Source organism: Acomys minous, assembly GCF_964271855.1.
Source record: "Acomys minous genome assembly, chromosome: 2".
NCBI lineage: Eukaryota > Metazoa > Chordata > Mammalia > Rodentia > Muridae > Acomys > Acomys minous.
Window position 1 is genome coordinate 52335016 of NC_140484.1, and position 19288 is coordinate 52354303.

At 48.4% G+C, this 19288-nt stretch overlaps 2 protein-coding genes across 2 annotated transcripts; one reads left to right on the plus strand and one right to left on the minus strand.

Moving 5' to 3' along the window:
• Nucleotides 1-831: 831 nt before the first annotated feature.
• Nucleotides 832-3641, minus strand: CCDC87 (coiled-coil domain containing 87). The gene has a single exon (XM_084773510.1). It carries the CDS (start codon nt 3542-3544, stop codon nt 986-988), a length of 2559 nt encoding a protein of 852 aa, XP_084629636.1. The 5' UTR covers nt 3545-3641; the 3' UTR covers nt 832-985.
• A 21-nt stretch (nt 3642-3662) lies between these two features.
• CCS (copper chaperone for superoxide dismutase) lies at nt 3663-16021 on the plus strand. Its single transcript, XM_084773511.1, has 8 exons — nt 3663-3840; nt 4165-4237; nt 7240-7377; nt 7979-8156; nt 9889-9949; nt 15371-15448; nt 15518-15621; nt 15727-16021. The coding sequence occupies exons 1-8, from the start codon at nt 3802-3804 to the stop codon at nt 15878-15880; spliced, it is 825 nt and encodes a 274-aa protein (XP_084629637.1). The 5' UTR covers nt 3663-3801; the 3' UTR covers nt 15881-16021.
• Nucleotides 16022-19288: the final 3267 nt, after the last annotated feature.

Below are 19288 nucleotides of genomic sequence, written 5' to 3' on the forward strand. Positions count from 1 at the left end.
AGGCCAGCCAGGTCTACAAAGTGAGTTCAGCACAGCTAAAGCTACACAGAGGAACCCTGTACTGAAAAACAGAAAACCAGCCAGGTGTGGTGGTGCACGCTTTTAATCCCAGCACTTGGGAGGCAGACACAAGTGGATCACTGTGAGTTCAAGGCCAGCCTAGTCTATAAAATGAGTCCAGGACAGTTAAGGCTATGCAGAGAAACTCTGTCTCAAAAGAAAAAAAAAGGGGGGGGGGTGCTGGCGAGATGGCTCATCGGTTAAGAGCACTGTCTGCCCTTCCAGAGGTTCTGAGTTCAATTCCCAGTGGCCACATGATGGCTCACAACCATCTATACCCTCTAGTGCCCTCTTCTGGCACTCAGGCATACATGTAGATAGAGCATACATGTAGATAGAGCATACATGTAGATAGAGCATACATGTAGATAGAGCAGTCATATACATAAAATAAATAAATAAAAATTAAGGAAAAAGAAAGAAAGAAAGAAAGATCAGCCAGGCATGGTGGCGCATGCCTTTAATCCCAGCACCCAGGGAGGCAGAGGCAGGTGGATCGCTGTGAGTTTGAGGCCAGCCTGGTCTACAAAGTGAGCCCAGGACAGCCAAGGCTACACAGAGAAACCCTGTCTCGAGGAAAAAAAAAAAAAAAAAAAAGAGGAGCTCTAATCAGCCAACTTAATATAGTGAGATAGTCCCACTAAATTTCTTGTTCTAAAGATCACAACTTGCTGTGTCTGACCTCTGACCTCTATTATAATGAATTCCAAGGGACCATCTGATATGGGGTTTTGGTTGTATTGTGCAGCACTGTTGACATACATGGGAATAACAGGTTTAAGGGATCCTTTTATTTAGAATGTCAAGAAAAGGAATTTCAGTCTTTTGTAAATACCTTTACAATATCCATATTTCTTCCAAAGCCATTGAGAAGTGTGTGCGAGCGTTTGGGGGTGAGGAAGGGGTTTAGGGACGCTTGGCCCCCTTAATGGGCAGTAGGTGTATTCCCTGGAGCTATAAGAGCCCGGCTGCTGTTCCTTGTGGGCATGGATGGTCGGTGGAAGTTTTTCTGGGCCCGGATCAGGTTGCGAATCCGCCGCTGTTGCTGGAGCCAGTAAAGCATCTCCACTTTGTCCTGCTTCATCTTCTCCAGATAGCGACGCCCCTTGAAGGTCACTGGCTCCCCAAAGACAGACTCTACATTTTCCAGCAAGGAAGTCAGAGAAGATTCCATTAGAGTAAGCTGCATTTGGAGATGGCTACGGATCCGATTCTCCTCCAGGAGTCGACTCAGCACCAAATCAGGCTTTTGGAAGAAGCGGTTGGGGTCCGAGGCTTGCCGCTCAAACCACTCCAGTCTCCCTAGCAACAACTCCCGCGTCTGAATGACCTTCAAGGCGCGCTCCCAGGCCCTGATAAATGCTGGTAGCTGCTGCAGGCGGGCATTGGAGCTGTACTTAACGACCATGTCCAGGCGGCTCTGGTCAGGGACTTCCAACATGACCCACAGTCGTTCTAAACGCTCTTGCAGGGTTATCATGTGGGCTTTCGCAATTACCGAGCTCTCTTCTATCACTGAGCTCCAGTTCCACTCTCCTGGCACAAAGTCTGGCTCTTCATCTTCCAGCAGAGGAAGAGGGTTCAGAATGTCTAGGGACTCTTTGGAAGGAATTGGAATCTCCACAGGAGCCTCTTCTTCATACCTTTGGAAGATGACATGGAGGAAATCCGACTCCTGAGTGGCGAGGTACATGAAGTAGTCATCCGAAGACACAGAGATTTTCCACCAGTTCATCCCCATGCCCCTGTTCGGCCGCTTGTCCCAGCTTTTGTGCAATGGGAGAGAAGGCACCTTCTCAGGGCTCACCTGCTGAATGCTTGGTCTCTTGGAGTAAAACCCAACCAGATCCTGGTTAATGATTGAGGCATGTTTATCTTGGTATATACAAGCTGAGGACAGGAAGGAGGAACAGTCTTTATCTGCCCAAGGCTCAGTCTGGGGTCCTTCATCGTAAGAGAAATGACCAGCAGAGACTCGGCTCATCAATTCCTTGTATACCTCTTTGGTGGTATTGCCAACAAGACGGTGAGAATCCATTTCTTCGACGGCTTTGCAATCCAGTTCCCCAGCCAGATGGTTGTACAGGGCTCCAGCCCCCTCAACACGGAACGTGTCAGAATAGTATCTGTAAGAGAGTTGCACAGTAGCTACCTGCACCACCACCTGGTTTTGCAGCTTCAGAGTAACAGTCACCGGCTGCGGGTGAAGTGGAGTGGCTCTTGCCGGCTGGAGATCCCACTGTCCGGAGGCTTCTTCCTCCTCCAGGCTCTTCAGCATTCGCTGCAAGTCTTCTATGTGGTGCTGCGCAGTTAGGCGCCGGGTAAGGACCCCGAGGAGGGGGGGCAGGCCCGAGTCCAATGGGGAGTAGTGAGTCCACTCCATCTTCATGACCTTCACCTTCTGCCTCAGATCCTCAGCCGCGACGTCCCGGAACAGCTGCGGTTTGCTCTCTGGAGCCAAGATCAGCGGGGTGAGGGGGTGAGGGGAGAGAGGGAGAAGGCCCAATTCATCTGCCAGACTCCACCCCTCATGAAGACAGGGCATGGACTGGCCCCTTTGGAGGCTGGGGTAGACTGGTGAAGTGGGGAGGGGAGAAATCTCGCTGCCGACAGGGGAATGGCTAGGCAGTGCTGCTGCTGTCTGTGAGGAACTCACTTCAACTTCTTTTTCCTTTTTCACGGAAGGCACCCAGAGGAGATGTTTTCTACTCTTCAGCTGAGGGATGGATTTCAACTCTTTCACTGGATCAGGCTCTGGCTCACTGGGGAAATCATATGGGCGGCTAAGTTGGACAAGGTAGTTCAGGTTGAGGCTAGAGCATGGCACTTGGTCCAAGCCCGTGCTGTGAGGCCAAGGGATTGGACAGAGCTTGAAAGTCCCAGGGGGGCAAACAGGGGGCCGCAGCCTGAGTATGCCTCCCCGGGTCTGCTCTAAATTCAGCAGGGTCTGAAAATCAGCCAGCAGGCAACGGTAGACATCGGGACTGGTGAGGAAGATTGTGCAATCCCTGGCAAGGCTGGCTGCCAACCGGCTGAGGGTGGCCGATTCAGTGAAGACTTTTCTAGAGACGGGTAGGGTCACCAGCAGGTGCAGGTAGCGTATGAAGAGCTGCTCACTACAAATCAGCACATAGGACTCCAGCCTCTTCCTCAGCTTCTGATTGTTCTCGTAGTCCAGAATAGGTTCTGTAGGAGGTTCCCGCCAGCTGCACTTCAGCTCCTCTAGGATAACCTGGGTGAGATAGAGTCGGTCCTTGGGAGTCACCCGCGCCGCCCGCCCGCTGCTTGCTAGACGCTTGGACACCAGGCGGCACAGCGGCCCCACTCTCAGCTTTGCGAGCGAGAAGGATTGCAAAGTTAAGGCGGCTTGCGAGGCGTGCTTCGGAGCCTCTAGAGGCGTCGCCTTGCGGGGGAAGAGCGACAGGGGACTCAGCAATTGGTGGTAAATCGGCTTGAGATCAGGCTCCTTTCCATGAGGCTCCATCTTTTATGCTAGTGGCGCCCGCGGAGCCAGTAGAGGACGCCAAGTGGTTACTAAGGAAACCAGAGCGGATGGCATCAATGCGCCTGCGCATCCGGTAGCTGCTACTGGGTGGCCCACACGCCTGGGCCTAGCACGCGCACGCGCCAAGGAGGTGGAGCGAAGGGTGGCTCCCGAGGCTCCGCCCACTCCACAAGCTGAGTTGTGTTGGTCTCTGGACCCTATCTGTTGTGTGGCCAGGCCAGGTGACTACATCCAGAATGGCTTCGAAGTCGGGGGACGGTCGGACAATGTGCGCGGTGAGTGAAAACTTCGTGTCTCGGAGCCTCGCATAGCTTCGGCCCTTGTGGGGGTTGGGGGTGAGGTGTCGGGGTGTGTGTGATAGTTATCTTGGGAAGCCAGGAAGGAGCAGGCTCCTGGGGAGGTGAAATTCCGAGGTTAGGGTAGCCATGCCCCTCAGGTTGGTGGTGTGGGAGGGTGAGACCCCCATCCTGGAATGCCCATGAAATAATTAAGAAGGAATTTGAACAGAGGTTATGTGCGACGTGTGCTCAGAGTCACCACAGGGGAGGTGGTGGATCAGGATCATGCCTGACGTGTACACAGCCCTGCTGCCCTTACAGCTGGAGTTTACAGTGCAGATGACCTGTCAGAGCTGCGTGGACTCCGTGCACAAGGCCCTGCAGGGAGTGGCAGGTAAGAGCAGAATCAGCCTTTCAGGGATCAGCCCAAGGCTTTCTTCTGTTTAGCCATATTCCCGTTTTACAGATGCAGAAAGAATGAAAGGAAACTTCTCAGAGTCTCAGAGACCCAGAGGCAGAGCCTAGCCTCAAGGCCTCAAGCTTGCCTTGTCAGAGCTCTCTACGAGCACTGTCTGTTCGGCTGCTGAGCCTCACAGAGCTGGCCAGAGTATGTAGCACCTCCTACTGATGGCGTTCTGGGGGACACCTGAGGTCTTGCTTGGGAAACAGTACAGTTCTGAGAAAGCAAATAGCATTCCTGGCCCTGTTCTGGGTGCGTAAGCCAGGAGGTCTGCAGGTGATCTGGCATAAGTGGAAAGAGAGGAAAGGCAGGGCCATCTTCCTGATGTTGGAAACTGTTGGTTTGTTTTTCCAGACAGGGTTTCTTTGTGTATCCTTGGCTGTCCTAGACTTACTTTGTAGACCAGGCTGCCCTCGAACTCGCAGCGACCTGCCTGCCTCTGCCTCCCGAGTGTTGGGATTAAAGGCGTGCGCCACCTGGGGATACTGGGTTTTTTTGATTCTGTTAAACGTTTATTCAACTTTTCAGCAAGTGTAGATTAGGAACTGAGACTTCTGAGGGAAAAAAAGTTTACTCCTGTGCTCAGATGAAGATCATACATTACAGAACACTTCATTGGGAAGCATTTGTGGGAACGGGGGGTGGGGGTGGGGGGAAGGCGATGGGAGAGGTCTGGAGGAGGGCAGTGTGTACCGTCATGAGACAGATGCTCTCGGGCGTTAGGTCTGTTTGCGTTCAGAGGCAACGGCTTAGGCTTGCTTCCTGTGCTTCTGTTTCTGCGGTGTTTGAGCGGTGTTCGTAACCCAGATTGTCATGAAGAATGAATTAGTTGATTTCTTATAATGAGAGCCCAATCAATCTTAGGGATTGTAAGGGGAAAGGCTTACAGGCAGAGGTGGTATGCAGGGAAGTGGATTGGGGAAACTGATTTTTTTTTTTAACCCTTTGAGACAAGATCTTTCTATATAGCCCTGGCTGTCCTTGAACTTGCTATGTAGACCAGGCTGGCCTCCAGTTCACAGAGATTCACTTGCCTCTATCTCCTGAGTGCTGAGATGAAAGATGTGCACTACACACCCTTTTAATTATAGCTAACCTTTTAATTCATTATTAGTGAGTTTGTGTATGATGTGTTTGTAGGAGGGAGTTTGTGCATGTGGAGGCCAGAGAACAACCTCAGAGTTCTTTCTCTGCTTCCAGCTGTCAGTCTTGTGCCAAGAACGGTTTACCTACTGAGCCACCTGGCTAGCTGAGGGCAGATTTTTTTTTAAGGTTTATTTTTTATTTCTTGGTTTTTCGAGACAGAGTTTCTCTGTCCTGTAGCCTTAACTGTCCTGGACTCACTTTGTAGACCAGGCTGGCCTCGAACTCACAGTGATCTGCCTGCCTCTGCCTCCCGAGTGCTGGGATTAAAGGCCACTCTTAGGGCCACTGTAGGCACTGCATGCAAATGGTACACATACATATATGTAGGCAGAGCACTCACTCACATAATCAATAAATTTTAAGTAAAAAAAGAGAGCTTAGTCCATGGTACATGCTCAGTGTCAGCTCTCAGATGAGAGTGTGGACCTCCTCTTCTTAACATGTATAATAGCTTTAGTGAGCTAAAATTCACATGCTATAAAATGCACCCATTTGAGGTATATGGTTCAGCTAATTCATCCACTGAGCTGCGCAGCCATCAGCTCTGTGATTATATATTCATTACTTTATAAAGAATCATGTGTCCTCTTATCACCTTCCTATTCCTCCACTCTGCCCTCTAATCTATTTCCTGTCTATCGCTTTGCCTATTTAGGGCATTTCATACAAATGGTATAATGTAATATATTTGGCCATTGTGTTGTGTCTGGCTCTCATGTAGCAGAATGATTCCCTCACCTGCGCTGCAGCATGTGTTTGTACTTAATATCTTGTCATGGAGTTGATGGGCACTTGGGTAGCGTTCACCTTTCAGCTGTCCTCAATACCGCTAATATAGTTAGCCCACTTTTAAAATGTATTTATTTGCTTACTTAGTGGGGCACACACATGCCACCGAAGATATGCGGAGGGCAGAAGACAACTTTATAGAGTCAGTTCTGTTCTACCTTTATGTATGTTCCAGGTTAGCCCACTTTTATTAAAAAAATTTTTTTAAAGAAGAATTTTCTATGTTTGAAAAGTTATAAGCTAGGTGTGGTGGTACAGTCCTGTAACCCTAGAACTTAGAAAGCTGAGGTAGAGGAATCCCCTCAAGTTCAAAGCAAACCTGGGTTAATATTGAATTCCAGACCAGATTGGCCTCAACAAACCAATAAGTAAGATAATATCTGATATGTAATTAGAATTCAAAAAAAGGGCTGGAGTGAGTATGGTGGCACATGGCTTTAATCCCAGCACTTGTGAGGCAGAGACAAGTGGCTCACTCTGAGTTCAAGGCCAGCCTGGTCTACAAAGAAAGTTCCAGAACAGCCAAGGCTGTTACATAGAGAAGCCCAGTCTTGAAAAAAAAAAAAAACACAAAGGAGGTGGGGGCTGGAGTGTAGCACTTGTCTAGTATGTGAGAGGCCTTGAGTTCCATTCCTTACATCGCACGTGCGCGCGCACACACACCCACGACTCACAAAAATATCACAACCAAGTTCTTTTTTTTTTTAGTTTAGTTTTTTCAAGACAGGGTTTCTCTGTGTAGCCTTGGCTATCCTGGACTCACTTTGTAGACCAGCCTGGCCTCAAACTCACAGAGATCCACCTGCCTCTGCCTCCCAAGTGCTGGGATTACAGGGGTCCGCCACCACACCCGACTCACACCCGAGTTCTTAATACCAGAAGGAAGCATCCAGGTTTAGCTTTGGCCATATGAAACTTTATAGACATGGGGATAGGAAAATGCTGTGCTTCCAACATGCCGTGCCAGCCCTCTGCTGACCTCTCTCCTCTGTCTCTGCCAGGTGTCCAGAGTGTGGAGGTACAGCTGGAGAACCAGATGGTGTTGGTGCAAACCACTCTGCCCAGCCAGGAGGTGCAAGGGCTCCTGGAAAGCACAGGAAGGCAGGCTGTCCTCAAGGGCATGGGCAGCAGCCAGTTACGTGAGTGGCTGCTTATAGCCTTGGCCTTGGCATCTGGGGTGGGAGGACTGAAGCAAGAACTGAATTAATCTAACCATAGGGGTCTCAGGGCTGGGCTGACTTGGCCTTGGGGAGTTAGGGGAGTTATGTGTGATTCCTTCCCTGCCTGAAGGGCACTGAGCCACTGAAAAGACCTGACTGTATCCCACCCAAAGGAGAGTTAAGACATCACCCATGCTTTTTTAGTTGAATTAAGCAAGCTTTATTTTATGTTAGACAGGGCTGTCTCACTAAAGCTGGATTTTAGAAAAAGTGGGGCTTATACAGCCCCCCAAAACCGCAAGGCTTGGGGGTTTCCAAGTTATGGTAACTTGGCATAATATTGAAAACTTTTTTGTCAGAATACTCTATCTTATCAGGGTGGGGGTCAGGATATAGGGTACGGAACATATCAAATTCCAGGAAATAGGTCAAGACATGGTCAAGCCCAAGTTTTATAGAAAACAAGAGTGAACTTATTTAGACCTTGTAACCAGATGGCTTTTAATCTTACAGTGGAGTCAGGCTGGTCCATTCAGGACTGGGTGAGATAGAAAGACAGTGAGCATCTCCTACCTTGCAGAGAATCTGGGAGCAGCAGTGGCCATTCTGGAGGGCTGTGGCACCATACAGGGCGTGGTCCGCTTCCTACAGCTGACCTCCGAGCTCTGCTTGATTGAGGGGACCATTGACGGCCTGGAGCCTGGGCTGCATGGATTCCATGTCCATCAGTATGGGGATCTCACACGGGATTGCAACAGGTGAGTCACCAGTAACATGCCCAGCACCTTTCACTACACACTTTCACTCTCTGTCCTCACAAGTGCTCTCGTGGAGGTACGTGTGCACAGGCCCAGGGTACGGACGAGGATAAAGAGGTTAGGCAGCATATGGAAGGCCTCAGTGCAGGTTCTGCTTTCTGTTTGTCTGTTTGTTTGTTTTTTAAAGATGTATTTATTTTATGGGCATCTGTGGCTTGCCTGTATGCATGTCTGTGTGATGGTGTCAGATCCCCTGGAACTGGAGTTACCGACAGTTGTGAGCTGCCATGTTGGTGCTGGGAATTGAACCTGGGTCCCCTGGAAGAACAATCAGTACTCTTAACCACTGAGCCATCTCTCCAGCCCTTTAGGCTCTGTTTTTGTTTATTTTTTAATTAATTAATTAATTAATTAATTAATTATTTTGGTTTTTCAAGACAGGGTTTCTCTGTGCAGCCTTGGCTGTCCTGGACTCGCTTTATAGACCAGACTGGCCTCGAACTCACAGCGATCCACCTGCCTCTGCCTCCTGAGTGCTGGGATTAAAGGAGTACGCCACCACTGCCTGGCTAGGCTCTGTTTTTAAACTCTACTTTTTTGGGGTTCCTTAAGCCTCTACTCCCTTCTAACCCCCCAACCCTAGGTAGGAGAGGAAGAAGCTTAGAAGGGAAAGGGGACATATATCTCTTTAGACTTAGATCCGGCTGGTTAGGGTGATCGCGCTCATTGGGAAAATACCAACCTCAGTTGTAGGATATCTAGCCTTCCAGCAACAGCAAACACAGAAGGAGGGACAAGCAGCCTTCTTCCTCCTCCATCTAGCTCCGCAAAACCCTCCTCTAGGGCTGGGCAGGGTGGTGCACACCTTTATAATCCCAGCACTCAGGAGGCAGAGGCAGGTGGATTGCTGGGAGTTCGAGGCCAGCCTGGTCTACAAGTGAGTCCAGGACAGCCAAGCCTACACAGAGAAACCCTGTCTTGAAAAACCAAACCAAACAAACATAAACCCAACCTTCCTCTCTCTGGGCTCTGGTATTTATTATATTCACGGAGAGTCCTCTGAATTCTGCTGTCTGTACCTGGCAAAGACACACCCCTCTCTGAGCCCCATGAGGCTGTTACCAGCTGGCAAAGACCACACCTCTCATGAGACAATTATTAGCTATGGACAAACTAAAGCAGCCCAATATCCCACATGGGACTAAACAAAAACATATTTACGTAACAGTATAACTGAGTTTTTGTTTTTTTCTGTTTGTTTGTTTGTTTGTTTGTTTTTGAGACAGGGTTTCTCTGTGTAGCCTTGTGTGTCTTAGAACTCTGTAGACCAGGCTGGCCTTGAACTCACAGAGACCCACCTGCTTCTGCCTCCAGAGTGCTGGGATTAAAGGTGTGCTCCACCACTGCCTGGTCATAACTGAGTTTTTAAAGAACTCAAAACTTCCAGTACACTTAGAGGATTTGATTCAAGATCTGAGCTAGAGGGTGACTCCTGGACACAGGGAAAGAGGGGGCCGTGTGTCTCGTGGTGCCTTCTGTGCTATGATTGGTTGTTTATTCCTCTGCATCTCCTGAAGACGTAGTCCATGTGCTAGTTTCTATGATTTTCCCCAAATCCTGGCACAGAATAGATCTGTTTGTTGAATGAATAAGTGGTGAATGAACAATGGTAGTCAGAGAGGAGGCATAGACACAACCATTTGGATACCCATCTACTGCTTTTCATCCTTAGCTGTGGGGACCATTTTAATCCTGATGGAACATCTCATGGGGGCCCTAAGGACACTGATCGGGTAAGTGTAGGTTTGGGCTGGGCTTGGGCATAGAGAGAATCCAGGGACTTAGAGGCAGGCAGGCAGTTCTTGAGTCTTGCATTGTGTTTGCTTTATGTGTGGGTCTTTCTCTCTCATCTGATGTTGATTAACTTAGGAACTTTACTTGATAAATCTTGTGATCAAGGCCCTAGGGATACAATACTCTATGCCCCAGTGCCTGTCCTGAGGAAGTTCACAGTCTAGTGGGGGAATTCTGTGGGGCTTTTCTCCTTTCCTTTCTCTTCCCTGCCCCTCCGTCCCCTCTTCCTCAGCCCTTTCCTTTCATGTGGTGCTAGGCATGGATTGGAAGGCCACACACATGCTAGGCAAGTGTTTTGCTATTGAGCTGCACTGGGGTTCTGTTTTCCACCATGGAATTCTTTTCCTGTGTCCAGGGCGTTCCCTGCCACATCAGGTCTCTCTGTTTTAAGTGAGAACATCTGTACTGTTCACTATTCAATTGTATGATTGAGCAGGAAGGCCGTGATGGCAGAGCGCAGTTCCCATCATGGTAGCTAGAAAGCAGAGAAAAGGGTCACAGGAAGAGGACAGGCAAGACACAGATCTCAAGGACGTTTCCCCAGGGATCTATTTCCTCCAACTCAAGCCCCACCTCCTACCTTTTACCATCTCCCATAATCCCCATCTGCAGGTCCCAGAACTAGGTGGCCCAGACTCGGAGACTCTGATAAGAGTTTACATCATTTTTAATTAGGAGCATTCAACCAGAAAAACGTAGGAAAATATTCTAGAATTGGGCTAGAGAGATGGCTCGGTGGCTAAGGTGCATGCTGGTCTTTCAGAGGACCTGATTTTTGTTCCCAGAGCCCATGTTGGGTGGCTCACAATTGCCTGTAATTCCAGCTCCAGGGGACCCAACAGCCTCTTCTGGCTTCCACAGGCACTCATACACAATGTGGTACACACTTACACACATAGAGGGATATACACGTATGAGGAAAATAAAAATACATCTTTAGAGCTGGGCATCATGGTGTAGCCTATGTAGCCCTATATTTTGTGTAGCCCTGGCAGTTCTAGAACACACTCTGTAGACCAGGCTGGCCTCACACTTAGAGATCAGCCTGCCTTTGCCTCCAAAGTGCTGGGATTTAAGGCATGGTTTACCACAGCCCAGTGCCTGTGTGTTTCTTTTTTGTTGTTGTTGTTTGTTTTGTTTTTGTTTATTTGTTTTTGTTTTTCAAGACAGGGTTTCTCTGTGTAGCCTTGGCTGTCCTAGACTCGCTTTGTAGACCAGGCTGGCCTCAAACTTAGAGATCGCCTGCCTCTGCATGCGCCACCATGCCCAGTACCTGTGTGTTTCTTTAAAAAAAATTTTACTTAATTTTATTTTATGTGCATAGGTGTGAGAGTGTCAAATCCCCTGGAACTGGAGCCGCCATGTGGGTGCTGGGAATTGAACCCAGGACCTCTGGAAGAGCAGCAACTGCTCTTGACCACTGAGCCATCTCTCCAGCCCCACCTGCGTGTTTCTTACTCATCTTTTGGACTTTTAACAGCTCCATCTTAATGGTCAGAGTTCTCCCACCCTTTTCTAAGGTCCGATAGACCTGTTCTTTTGTTCAGTCCATTGCGCAATGCTTCTGATCAGTATGTAAGTGATGTCACCTTGAATTTAATGCCACTAATATTGAGGCATAAAGTGACAAGCATTTACTGTCTCCCAGTTTCTCTGGGGGCAGACACCTGGATGCCTCTGGCTTAAAGTCTCCAGGAGCGTCAGTCATTACGGAGTTCAATGTCGGAAAGATCTGCTTCCCGGTGGCTAATAGCAGTTGGCGGTATTGCTGTTGGCAGGCCTTGGGTGTTCCCAGACATCAGTCCTTTGTCATGTGAGCCTCTCCCTAGAGCAGCTCACCACACAGCAGCTGGTGTCTCTAAAGATACACGCGCACAAGTGGATGAGAGAGCATCCAACATGCTGTAATCTTAGCCAGGAAATGACACGTGATCCAGTCCACACAAAAGTGGGTAAATCCCGGAATGGGAATACAGGGAGGGGCATCCATGGGCCCTGCTGCTTGGGTTTTGCAGGATGATGGTGAGGAGCTCTGCATGTGGACAGAGGGAGACAGGATGGCAGATCTGGCAGAGGAAACCATCTAAGTCAGAGCAGAAATGCTCCCAAAAGACAAAAGATTGCCTTGGGAATTGTGCCCCCCACCCTCGACCTGACTTGGGACATCGGAAGTGACCAAGGAAACAAAATCAAAGAGGATTGTCCTAGCTATAGTGACAGATGCCTGTATTCCCAGCATTTTGGAGGTAGAGACAGGAAGATTGGGGATTTAAGGCCAGCCTTGGTTACATAGCAAATTCAAGGCTACCCAGGGTTATTTTCTAAAAGAAAAAGCAAATAAACATGCCCCCTCCCCAAATTCAGAGGGTAAAGGTATTTGTTGCCAAGTCTAACAACCACATGATGGAGAGAACTGTCTGCTGTAAGTTGGTCTGAGTTTCATGTGTGTGTGTGTGTGTGTGTGTGTGTGTGTGTCCACATGCATAGACAGACACAGACAATCATTCAATTAAAAAAATAAATGTGAAAATGAAAAAAGGATGTAAAAAGTTATGGGTGAGGCCGGGCATGGTGGTGCACGCCTTTAATCCCAGCACTCAGGAGGCAGAGGCAGGTGCATCGCTTTGAGTTCAAGGCCAGCCTGGTCTACAAAGCGAGTCTAGGACAGCCTTGGCTACACAGAGAGACTCTGTCTCAAAAAACCAAAAAGAAAAGAAAAAGAAAAAAAAGAAAAAGTTATGGGTGTAGCCTATTTATAGAGCATATACTTAACATGTATAAGACTCTAAAATTATTTGGTTTTTAAAAACCATTTGAGCCATCTCTCCAAAAGATGCAGTAAGAAATGAGCAAGAATAGTGAAGACAGCACAGTATTCGGCAAGCCTCTTCTAGGTGAAGACAGCACAGTATTCGGCAAGCCTCTTCTAGGTGAAGACAGCACAGTATTCGGCAAGCCTCTTCTAGGTGTCCGCACCTGGCTTCTCCCAGATGGAGTTACAGCCAGCATGGGAAATCACACCCAAGCCTGGCTGTCTCAGGTTCCATCCCTTCTCACTGCCTCCAGTCCTCTCTCCTGTCTTATGGGATTCCTCTGGGGCATAAAGGATCCTTACCCTGTCCTGTGTGAAACTCTTCTTGGTACCTCAAGACCCAAAAGTACAGGCTGGGCCCAGCATCCTGCTGACATTGAAGGCTTCTGACCAGGTCTACCTGCTGTGTGCTTAGGCAGGGATTGAAAGGGCTGCCTTTTCCTTGGCTCCTTTTCAAGGTCATGTCTTCAGTCATACTGCCTGGCGTGTTCTTCAACCCCAGAACCATTTGGCAAGGTCCTTGTCATCTCCCCACCTTGACGTTACATCATAAAGTCTTTAGCAAAGAGTAGCGTGACAACAACAAAAATATGCCAGGTGTCAGCTGTGCCTCTAGACAAGATAAACTCAAAGCCAAATTTCCATTTGTTGTTGTTGGTGGTGGTAGTGGGTTTTTGTTTTTGTTTTTTTGAGACAGGGTTTCTTGTGTAGCCTTGGCTGCCTTGGACTCATTCTGTAGACCAGGCTAGCCTCGAACTCACAGAGATCCACCTGCCTCTGCCTCCCAGTGCTGGGATTAGACGCGTGCGACAATATGACTGTGGAAGCCACTGACATTCTTTATTGCTCAGCAGAGAGACTGTGGGGACCAGGTCACCCCAGCCCAGGCATTTATGTCTGCTCATGAGTCAGGTTGGGGCCGCTCAGGTCCTGTCACCTCAAAACTCAGCATCAGCTGTGCTCATTCTGTTCTGTAATGACCTCTGTTCCGTATCGGAGGCTCTTAAAAGTGGGAAGTATGTATACTGCTCACTGTGCCTGGCGGAGAGAGATTGGAGGAGAGGAGAGAAGGAAGAGAGAGAGAGCGTGTAAGGATGTATGTCAGCATGAGCCTCTTCTAAGCTTCCTCAGGGTTCCATGTACCCACTGGCACATCAGTGCCTCCTATTGGGGTTGGCGTAACTCACCTCTTCCCAAAATTCCCTGTGATCTTAGATAAGAAATGGCCTTTTCAGCCAGACATGGTGGCACACGCCTGTAATCCCAGCACTCAGGGAGGCAGAGGCAGGCGGATTGCTGTGAGTTCAAGGCCAGCCTGGTCTACAAAGTGAGTCCAGGACAGCCAAGGCTGCACAGAGAAACCCAAAAATAAATAACCTTTCTGGCCACACACACACACACACACACACACACACACACACACACACACACACGTGTGTGTGTGTGTCCCTGTCCCTGCATACATGGAGGCCAGAGGTTGATTTTTGTTTTTTTGTTTTTTTGTTTTTTTGTTTTTGAGACAGGGTCTCTCTGCATAGCCTTGGCTGTCCTGGACTTGCTTTGTAGACCAGGCTAGTCTGGAACTCACAGCAATCCGCCTGCCTCTGCCTCCCAAATGCTGGGATTAAAGACATGTGCCACCACACCTGGCTTAAGTTTCTTTTTTTTTAATTTTTATCTCAAGACAGGGTTTCTCTGTGTAGCCTTGGCTGTCCTGGACTCGATTTGTAGACCAGGCTGGCCTCGAACTCACAGCGATCCGCCTGCCTCGGCCTCCCCAGTGCTGAGATTAAAGGTTTGTGCCACCACACCTGGCTCAGTTATCTTTATTGCTTTCCACTTTATTTATTTATTTATTTATTTATTTTTGAGATAGGGTCTTTTCATTAAAAATGAAGTTTACTGTTTTCACTGACCAGTGGGAGCTCCCAGGGTCTCTGTCTCTGCACCCCTACCACTAGGACTAAGGGCATGTGCCACCATGCTGAGCTGTCACACGGGCGCTGGGAATCTGAGCTCTGGCCTCCATACTTGTGTAACGTCCTTTGAGCCTTCGCTTCAGCCACTGTGACCTTTGTGTTACCTTCAAGGAAGAAGTAGGCAAAATCATCACCACCTGCCCCCACCCCTTTTCTTTGCTCATGTTCCTTGAGGCTGGGAGTCAGGAAAGTAATGCTGGCCACTGTGATGTTCACAAAAGCCAAACGTAGTCAGTTTAAGCCTCAGGGAATGGAGGCTGGCGCAGGGCTCCCAGAGCTCCTAGGCATATGTGGGCGGAGGGACAGGAACTTAGCTGATCAGGGATGGCGTGGGGAAAGAGGTTGAGCCTGAGGGGGAATGGCGGCTCTTTGCAGCATTGTGGCTTTCTGCCCAGGATTTCACTCCCAGGGAAGGGAGTATGTTGTGACCTTTGCTTCCTTCCATATGGTACCTGGAGGAGTATATTAGACACTTGGGGATATGGGATGAGAAGTCAGATCCTGGGAAGGCGGAAAAGATACCAGGCATGACTATGTAACTTTCTTTTCCGTATGGGGTCTCATTTCAGCACCGGGGAGATCTGGGCAATATCCAGGCTGATGCTGATGGCCGAGCCACCTTCCGGATAGAGGATAAACAGCTGAAGGTCAGATGAGGAGAGTGTGGGGGACCCCCTTCAAGGACAGTGGAGACAGGCTGTTGTTTCCTTTCAAAGGTGTGGGATGTGATTGGCCGCAGTCTGGTAATTGATGAAGGAGAAGATGACCTGGGCCGGGGAGGCCATCCCTTATCCAAGATCACAGGGAACTCTGGGAAGAGGTGAGTCATGCCCCCGGCAGCGGGAGGCAGTGGCGTGCCGCTGGGGCACATGGAACTCTGAGGAGGCCTGGAGGAAGCCCGTGCTGACTATACATCCTTCCACAGGTTGGCCTGTGGCATCATTGCCCGCTCTGCTGGCCTTTTTCAGAATCCCAAACAGATCTGCTCCTGTGACGGCCTCACTATCTGGGAGGAGCGAGGCCGGCCGATTGCTGGTGAAGGTCGAAAGGACTCAGCCCAGCCCCCTGCTCACCTCTGAACAGGGTCTCAGCTCAGGATATTATGTCATTTGCCTGCAGGGGGGGGAGGGCTTTGCTTGTGCAGGCCCAGGACAACTAAGTACAGGCAGGTAGGCGTTGCTGTACTCTTAGCAAATTAAATTGTTATTTTCATATGGCAACTCTGTGTTTCTGTGTCTCTGTGTTCTTCAATGGGCTTGGTATGAATTGGTAGAGTCTCTCTGCTGTCTGCATCCGGAGCCTCCCCGTGGCTTTGGCGCCAAGATAACTTTAAGTCCACATATACCTCAAGTATTCTTCATCCTCCTTGGATGTCACGATAAAGGGCCACAGCAGTCACATGACTGTGTGTGATCTCCCTGACCCCCTCACTATTACTGAACAGAGTTAAAAGAACTCTTGACCTAACCCGAGCCCCGTGTCTCCAAGAAACCAGGGCTCTAGCGTTAGGTCCTTTCTGTCTGTGGATGGACCCATAATATGGGATGGGAAACTACAGTGGTCCTTTTCTCTCTTTCTTGTCAACCAAGTTATCAGAAAAAAAAAAAGCCAGGCCCAAAAGACAGAGGAGTGAGGCAGGCGGTGCCCAGAGAGAACCTGGGAGCTGCTGGAGAGTTCTGGCTGCTCTGCAATCCTCTAATCATTGGATGGCCAGCTGCCTCCTCTCCTGGGAGTCAAAAGGTACACCTGTGTCCCCTGCAATGCATGTCTCTTCCCTTTTAAGAATTTAATGTTGTATGATGTCTATGTGGTACGTATGGCTATGTGCATGCATGTTTGCATGTTGTATATACATGCATGTAGAGGGGAGCTGACATCCAGTGTCTCCTTCAAAACATAAATATTGAAGCAGGGTCTCTCATTTGAACCTAGAGCTTGCTTATTTGGCCAAGCCAGTTTGTTCACAGAATGATTTCTCAAGGGGTGGTCACCATGCCTGCCCAACATTTATACAGGTGCTGAGGATGCAAACCCAGGTATCCAATCTTGTGTGGCGAGTGCTTTAGCCACTGGGCCTATCTCTCAAGTTCCTTTTAATCCTTTTCTTTCTTTAAAAAAATTATATATATAGTAGTCCACCTGCATATGTGCCTGTAAGCCAGAAGAGGGCATCAGATCTCACTATAGATGGTTGTGAGCCACCATGTAGTTGCTGGGAATTGAACTTAGGACCTCTGAAAGAACAGCTAGTGCTCTAACCTCTGAGCCATCTCTCCAGGCCACTTTTTTGAGACAGAGTTTCTCTGTGTAATAGCCCTGGCTTTCCTGGAACTCTCTTTGTGGACTAGGCTGTCTTTGAACTCACAGAAATCCGCCTGCTTCTGCACCACCATGCTCGGCCCAGCCCTCACTTTTCCTCTTAATTAACCTAATAATTTTTTTCATGAAACATTTTTTTATTTGGTGAAAAAGAAGATCATGAATAAATCTCTGGTTGTAGTATTTTATACATAATATATATTATATATCATAATTAAATGTTACAATATACTATGCATTATTATATATTGCTATTTTTTGTTTTGTCTTGTTTTGTCTTTTGTTGTTTTCAAGACAAAGTTTTCTGTGTAGCCTTGGCTGTCCTGGACTAACTTTGAAGACCAGGCCGGCCTTGAACTCACAGAGATCTGCCTGCCTCTGCCTCCCAAGTGCTGGGATTAAAGGCGTGCGCCACCACGCCTGGCTACATAGTGTGTGTGTGTGTGTGTGTGTGTGTGTGTGTGTGTGTGTGTGTACCTTGTGACAAAGTATGCATGGGAGGTCAGAGGACAACTTTGTGGAGTTGTTCCTCTCCTATCTTTATGTGACTCTCAGGTTGCCATGTTTTTTTGTGACAAGTCCCTTTATCCACCAAGCTACCTCACTGGCCCTTTCATTACATATTATCTTATATTATAGATCGTTATCTGTATTATAACATTTGTCAAATTACTAAAACATATTTCTATTTCTTCTACCCAGGATATTTTGTTTGTTTTGAGACAGAGTCTCAGGGTGGCTTATAAATAAAAATTTAAAGTTCATACAGAACAGAAGGAGCTTGTACCTTGTACTCCTCTCTTCCAGTCAAGTTGTTTATTTAATTTATTTTCTCAAGACAGGATTTCTCTGTGTAGCCTTGGCTGTTCTGAACTCACTTTGTAGACTAGGCTGGCCTCAAACTCACAAAGATCCACCTGCTTCTGCCTCCCGAGTGCTGGGATTAAAGGCGTGCGCCACCACTGCCCGGCCACTGCCTGGCTTTTTTTTTAATTAAAAAAATTTTTTTTTTAATTTTATGTGTCAGAGTATTTTGGTTGCACTGCATTTTTGTAAGTATATGCATGCATATGTGCCTACCAGAAGAGGATGTCAGATCCCCTGGAAACTGATATTACAGAGAATTGTGAACTGCTATGTTGATGTTGAACCCTGGTCCTCTGAAAGAACAACGTAGCTAGGTTTGGTGGTACACGCCTTTAATCCCAGCACTTAGTAGGCAGAGGCAGGTGATCACTGTGGGTTTGAGGCCAGTCTGGTCTACAAAGTGAGTCCAGGACAGCCAAGGCTACACAGAGAAACCCTGCCTCAAAAAACAAAAAAAACAACAAAAAAACCAAAGCGGCCAGGTATGGTGGCACATGCCTTTAATCCCAGCACTTGGGAGGCAGAGGCAGGTGGATCTCTGTGAGTTCGAGGCCAGCCGGGTCTACAAAGCCAGGCCAGGCCAGCCACCGCTACACAGAGAAACCCTGTCTCAAAAAACAAAACAAAACAAAAACCACAAAGCAAAAACAAAACAAAACAAAACCCAATGTATGCTCTTAGCTACTGAGCCCTGTTCCTCCTCCTCCTCCTTTTTTTTTTTTCAAGTTTTTGTGTGTGTGTGTGTGTGTGTGTGTGTGTGTGTGTGTGTGTGTGTGTGGGGCAAGGTCTCATGTAGTCCAGTCCCAGTATAACTGACAATGACCTTAAACTCCTGATACTCCTGCCTCTACCTCCCAAATGTTAACATTATCTTGCCCTGCTTTATTTATTAAGAAATAAATGCATAAACTGGGCTGGTGGCCCACACCTGTAATCCCAGAATGTGGGAAGCAGAAGTAGGCCAGCCTGGTCTACAAAGTGAGTCCAGGATAGCCAAGGCCACATAGGGAAACCCTTCTCGAAAAACAGAGAGAGAGAGAGAGAGACAGACAGACAGACAGACAGACAGACAGATAGACAGACAGAGACAGAGAGACAGAGAGACAGAGAGACAGAGAGAGGGAGGCAGAGAGAGGGAGGCAGAGAGAGAGAGACAGACAGACAGAGACAGACAGACGGACAGACAGACTTGGCAAGGAGCCTGAGATACACAAGTTCAGGCAGCTGTGGCTATGAGCCTGAGGCTATACGCAGGGCTGGAAAGACCCCAACAAAAACCCATTCTGGGCACATGGCTGCTA

Bases quoted from the DNA above. Each gene is read 5' to 3' on its own strand.
- CCS (XM_084773511.1), top strand. From the start codon at position 3,802: ATGGCTTCGAAGTCGGGGGACGGTCGGACAATGTGCGCG. The intron at 3,841-4,164 runs GTGAGTGAAAAC...CTGCCCTTACAG, and splicing joins ACGGTCGGACAATGTGCGCG to CTGGAGTTTACAGTGCAGAT. The intron at 7,378-7,978 runs GTGAGTGGCTGC...CCTACCTTGCAG, and splicing joins CATGGGCAGCAGCCAGTTAC to AGAATCTGGGAGCAGCAGTG.
- CCDC87 (XM_084773510.1), bottom strand. From the start codon at position 3,544: ATGGAGCCTCATGGAAAGGAGCCTGATCTCAAGCCGATTTACCACCAA.